Source organism: Frankliniella occidentalis, unplaced genomic scaffold (assembly GCF_000697945.3).
Source record: "Frankliniella occidentalis isolate FOCC.00 unplaced genomic scaffold, Focc_3.1 Scaffold201, whole genome shotgun sequence".
NCBI lineage: Eukaryota > Metazoa > Arthropoda > Insecta > Thysanoptera > Thripidae > Frankliniella > Frankliniella occidentalis.
In genome coordinates, this window is record NW_026267327.1 from 386,943 (window position 1) to 392,337 (window position 5,395).

General features: G+C 43.5%; 2 protein-coding genes across 8 annotated transcripts in view; both read left to right on the forward strand.

Moving 5' to 3' along the window:
- The window catches only part of LOC113205824 (uncharacterized), an 18,517-nt gene extending 13,714 nt beyond the window's left edge, over positions 1 to 4,803 (forward strand). For 2 of the 7 annotated variants that reach the window (XR_008011715.1, XM_026421583.2), the window contains exons 2-7: positions 666 to 839; positions 1,669 to 1,833; positions 2,244 to 3,199; positions 3,310 to 3,483; positions 3,684 to 3,848; positions 4,574 to 4,803. Coding sequence is in view for 5 of the 7 variants with exons in the window: in XM_026421583.2 (XP_026277368.1) it covers positions 3,122 to 3,199; positions 3,310 to 3,483; positions 3,684 to 3,848; positions 4,574 to 4,732 (576 nt within the window). In the remaining 2 variants the exon portion in view is untranslated. Of the gene's footprint in view, positions 1 to 127; positions 560 to 665; positions 840 to 1,668; positions 1,834 to 2,243; positions 3,200 to 3,309; positions 3,484 to 3,683; positions 3,849 to 4,573 lie in introns of those variants that run through there. The other 5 variants (XR_008011716.1, XM_052272356.1, XM_052272358.1 and 2 more) reach the window with 5 other exon arrangements.
- Positions 1 to 5,395, forward strand: part of LOC127750508 (nucleoredoxin-like) — a 22,189-nt gene that overhangs the window by 14,667 nt on the left and 2,127 nt on the right. The gene's annotated exons all lie outside the window — the stretch shown is intronic.

Below are 5,395 nucleotides of genomic sequence, written 5' to 3' on the forward strand. Positions count from 1 at the left end.
TGTTTGCCCCGAAAACCCAACTGAACTTGAATGTAGTAAGCTTCCTCCTCCTCCTATCCGTCATTTATTGCACACCCTCCACAGGGTGGTCGGTCAGCGCCGTTCTTTCGTCTGGTCAGACTGTACCGGATGCGGGCCTGCGGACAGGTTGCATACTCCCACGGGGCGCCGTAATACGCCTCGGTGAGCGAAGGTAGGCAAGACTGATCGCCCGTGTGGGAGGGTGGGAGGCACTGTCGCAATCGGCCGTAAACGAGGCTTTCAACTAACTGGTGCCGCGTGTATCAGCAGCTTATCGCTGCATAAAATCCAGCGGCCGCGCTCCTTTTTTTTCTGCAGTCTTTAGCACTGGAGTTGTTGTTCGCACGTCAGGCGGTCAGCAGTAGTCCGCGCATGGCCACAGCTCACGGGAGTCATAGCGCAGACAGGCGCCGTTATGTCGCCTACGGGCGCTAGTCTCCCTTCTAGTGCCGCTCAACTGCTAAAATCCATACTCATGGCCCTAGCAATCATCACTTGCGGGCAGGGCGTCCACGGCAAAGGCATCAACTCAATGATAGTAAGTTAAGAAATAACCTTTTAGAAGGACGATTTCAAATACGGTGTCTATGTTATGTTGTGGCTTTCCTACAAGGGAGCAGATTTCACATTTCTTTTTCAAATAGGGACCTTACATTGCGTACGGGGAACGCTTTTACATGTGTGAACCCGACAACCGGCCGCTTCCCTGGAAGTGGTATTTGCGTGCTACCCACTTCAATCCATATAAACCAAAAGAGTTGCAACGTATAACAGGCAACGTATCGGGCGCAACTGGACTTTTCGATGACGGCAGCTGGGTAAGACATTGCAAATAGGAGTGTGAGATACTCAAACACTTAAAAGCGCGAACGTCAAAGTAGCTCACGCAAAGGTGTATATGGCAGCCTTGTGTCACACGCAGAAGAGTTGGCGATAAAAACACGCATTTGTGTAAAGGAAAGTACCAACCAGGTGGCTGACTGACCACATCCGCAGTTATACTCTACCTCTTGCACGGGTGTGGCCGGGCTGCCTGATTCGCTCACGCCCGTAAGCGCTTCCGTAAAGCGCCGTAGTGAGCAACGATGGACTAGACTACGCACACACTGAAATTCCTTGAGTGAGGTGTCGTCCTCGAATTGAGTGAGACGATTTTGTCTCGCTCAATGAGAGCGATGACTATAAGGCTCACCCTATTTGAGTCATTTGCACTGAATTCTCACTCTGAAGGAGTAAGATTTCCCTGACCTCGGCCAATTTTGGTGGGAAACCTCACTCTTATTGGGTGGGGATCACAAATTCTGACTCAAATATGGTGAGAGTCAGATATCTCGCTTTTAGAAGAGTGAGATTTTTTGTGCCACTCATCTCGCTCTCCTGATAGTAAGACATCTGACTCTAGCATTTTCAGTGCAAGCCTTTTGCAGTACGACTACAAGAGAAGTCGAGGTAAATAAGCAACCTGGACCTGGTAGACTAAACGTTTCTCCACTATAGTCACAAACGTTTTGTGTGCACGTCATTCTCTTTGTGTGTAATACACCTCGTTACGCACTTTTAAGTATTAAGTGTCATACTTGTAGAGCAAAAACCAAATAAAGGCGGCAATTAGAAACAGTAACAGAACAAAAATATCTGTTTTAACAGTTAAAAGTAATTGTAGATGCTCGTTCAAATAACCAATGGAAGGAAAACGCCTATGTCTTCAATTTTAAGAAAAATGGATGTCGGGTTATTAAAGAAAATATTCCCGGATTTTACGAGCAGGTTCTGAAGAAAAGAGAAGTTAAAGGCGTGTGCGCATTTAAACCTGTAAGTATACTTGGATTGCTATTCCCCACTGGCAAAAAACAAAGGTTTGTTTGGCCTTTTGATGGGCATTAAGTTTGAATGCCTTTAAAAACCTTGTGAGAAATGCAATATTGAATCGACAATGACAACGTTTTCTAGTCGATTCGACATCCTTTTGGGGTCTAAATCGACAAAATCTAATTTCGACATCGATTCGATATTGCATTTCTCACTGGCAAAAATGTCCAAAGGTAATATGATTTAGTGCATTTTCAAAAGCATTGAATTCCTTGAGATCCTATCTTTGATCAGCGTCGCCATACTCTTGCGTTTTTATTTTTCTGTTATTTTATGTTTAGGTGGTTAAAATTGTTGCGGCTTAAAACACAAAGAATTATAAATGAGAGGGCTGAGATGACTTTTGTTCACAGGGAGTTTACGAGGTCAACAATGCACCAATCGACTGGAGTTTTCCAAATGTTCCTATCCTACCTTATGGGCAGTATAGGTTCAGACTCATGATTGGCAGAGATGAACACCTAAACGCATGCTGGGCTGCAGATGCTAGGGCTATTCCGAAATCCGACTAGCACTGATTATTTTATCGCTGCTTTTATTTACAATACACAGCAGCTTTTAATGAATTTGTATTTGATTTAATTCAAGTTAGAATTTTTCGTCTACTTTTATTCACATTCCAAGAATTTCGATGACATTTTAAGAATTGAATGGAACTTCGGTAATTGCCTGCGTTGGCGGTACGTGTGGGATGTCACGCCCGTTAGCACATGCGACCGAATTTCGGTAGTTTTTTTAAGCATTGTTTGAAATTTTGTTTAAATATTTCAAAGTGTGGTTGAATTTTGTTTGCCCGAAAACCCAACCGTACTTGAATGTAGTAAGCTTCCTCCTCCTCCTTCTATCCGTCATTTATTGCACACCCTCTACAGGGTGGTCCGTCAGCGCCGTTCTTTCATCTGGTCTGACTGTACCGGATGCAGGCCTGCGGACGGGCATAAATTAGAAACAATTATAAGAAACCAAAAATATCCGTTTTCGATCTCAAAACAAAGAGGCGTAACTGTCAAAAATATCCGTACGTCATGTGATTTGTGAGCGACTGACACATGAAATGAAAACGTTTTTCATCAGTGTTTAGATCTGCAGTTGGCGTTTGCACGTCAGCCGGTCAGCAGCGGGCGGTGCATGTCCGAGGGACTCAAAGAGTATGCAGGCGCTGCGCTGTGATGTCCACCACGGTCGCCAGTCTCCTTTCTAGTGCCGCTCAACTGCTAGAATCCGAGACAGCATGGCGGTCATACTCATGGCCCTAGCAATCATCGCTTGCGGGCAGGGCGTCCACGGCAAAGCCATCAACTCAATGATAGTAAGTTAAGAAATACCCTTTTAGAAGGTCGAATTCAAAAACGGTGTCTATGTTATGTTGTCGCTTTCCTAAAAGGGAGCAGGTTTCACAATTTATTTATTTTCGGATAGGGCCCTTACACTGCGTACGGGGAACGCTTTTACATGTGTGAACCCGACAACCGGCCGCTTCCCTGGAGGTGGCATTTCCGTGCTACCCACTTCAACCCATATAAACCAAAAGAGTTGCAACGCCTAACAGGCAATGTGACGACTACAATAGGAACTTTCGATGACAACTGCTGGGTAAGACATTGCAAATAGAATTGTGTGACATCAAACGCTCGTAAGTGAATGTCAAAGTGTCCACACAGAGGGCTCACTCTTTTGTGTATAAAACACCTCGTCACGCACTTTTCAGTATTTTTTGTCAAACTTGTAGACAAAACTCTAAATAAAGGCGGTATTTTGAGACGATTATGTACCAAAAATCTTCTTTTTAACAGATGAAAGTAATTGTAGATGCTCGTTCAAATAACCAATGGAAGGAAAACGCCTATATCTTCAATTTTAGAAAGAATGCATGTCGCGTTCTGAAAGAAAATGCTCCAGGATTTTACGAACAGGTTTTAAAGAAAAGAGAAGTTAAAGGCGTGTGCGCATTTAACCCTGTAAGTATACTTATACTTCAGTTCTATTTTCCACTGGAAAAACAAAGGTACGAATTTTCCTTATAAAGGGTGTTAGATTTGAATGCCTTTGGAAATTCACTGACAAATAACGTGTTCACCTGGCGTGCACATGCAATTGCGCAATACTGTGTTGCACAATTTAATTGTTTGAGTGGATATTTGAATGCTATTAAGTGTGTAACAGTAAAGTTGAACACTGGAAAGTTTTCAACACCACGGGTTGGCCATGAACATTTGGACACTTAATATGAGTGTTCAAATTTACTTTTAGACACTTTACAGTATTCAAATATCCCGCCGAACGACCCAGTTCTGAGCACTTCAATGTGCAGGCTAGTTGACGGGACACATTATTTATCAGTGAAGGCAAAAACCCAGTGAGAAATGCAATATGGAATCGACGTCGAATCGACGTCGACATTGTTTTTTTGTCGATTCTACATCCTTTTGGGGTCCAATTCGACGTAATCTAATTTCACCATCGATTCGATATTTTATCTCTCAGTTAAAAAATGTCCGAAGATAACATTATTTACTGCACTTGCAAAGACTTTTAAATTTTTAAGGTCCTCTTTGTTTTCCCAGCGTCGTCATACTCTTACATGTTCATTTTTCTGGTATTTTCCGTTTGGGTGGTGAAAATTGTTGCGGCTTAAAACACAAAGAATTATAAATAACAAAGATGTGATGACTTTTATTTACAGGGAGTTTACGAGGCCGACAATGCACCAATCGACTGGAGTTTTCCAAATGTTCCTATCCTACCTTATGGGCAGTATAGGTTCAGAGTCATGGTTGGCAGAGATAAAACCCTAAACGCATGCTGGGCTGCAGATGCTAGGACTATTCCGAAATCCGACTAGCACTTATTATATTATTGCTGCTTTCATTTCACAATATCCAGCAGCTTTTGATGATTTGTACCTGCTTTCAAGTTGGACATTTGACTGAGACTTTTTTCCCCCATTCTTTCCTCGCATTTCAAGAATTTCGATTACATTTTAAGAATTGAATGGAACTTCGGTAATTGCTGGCGTTTGGCGGTACGAGTGGGATGTCACGCCCGTTAGCACGCGAGGCACTACAGAAATGGCTGACAACACCGGAAACCCTTTTTGGCTTTTGTACGTCATCGCCGTACCGATCGACACTCTTTTCTTTCTTTTTGTACCGCTGTTGGCACGCCAGCCGGCCAGCAGAGCGGGACCCGATTGAATGCCAATACGTTTCTGGAAGTATTGTAAGAACTCTAACCGTTTTCTTGCATTTTCACACTTACAAGTGTTGAGCAGTTTAACACTGGACAATGACATAACGCTCCACACAACACGCCGTGTGCGAGGCGAACTACGTCACGTTCACGTTCCACCTCACCCCCTCGTTGCGTCATTTCCATTATATTTGATCCTGTATTTGATTTTATAATGCAATCAAGCAGAGCTCTGAGCAAAACCCACATTATATCTTGTCCTTTCCCTTCGAGTGCTGGCGGAGGGGGCACACACGACCCCCCCTCACCCCCCCCC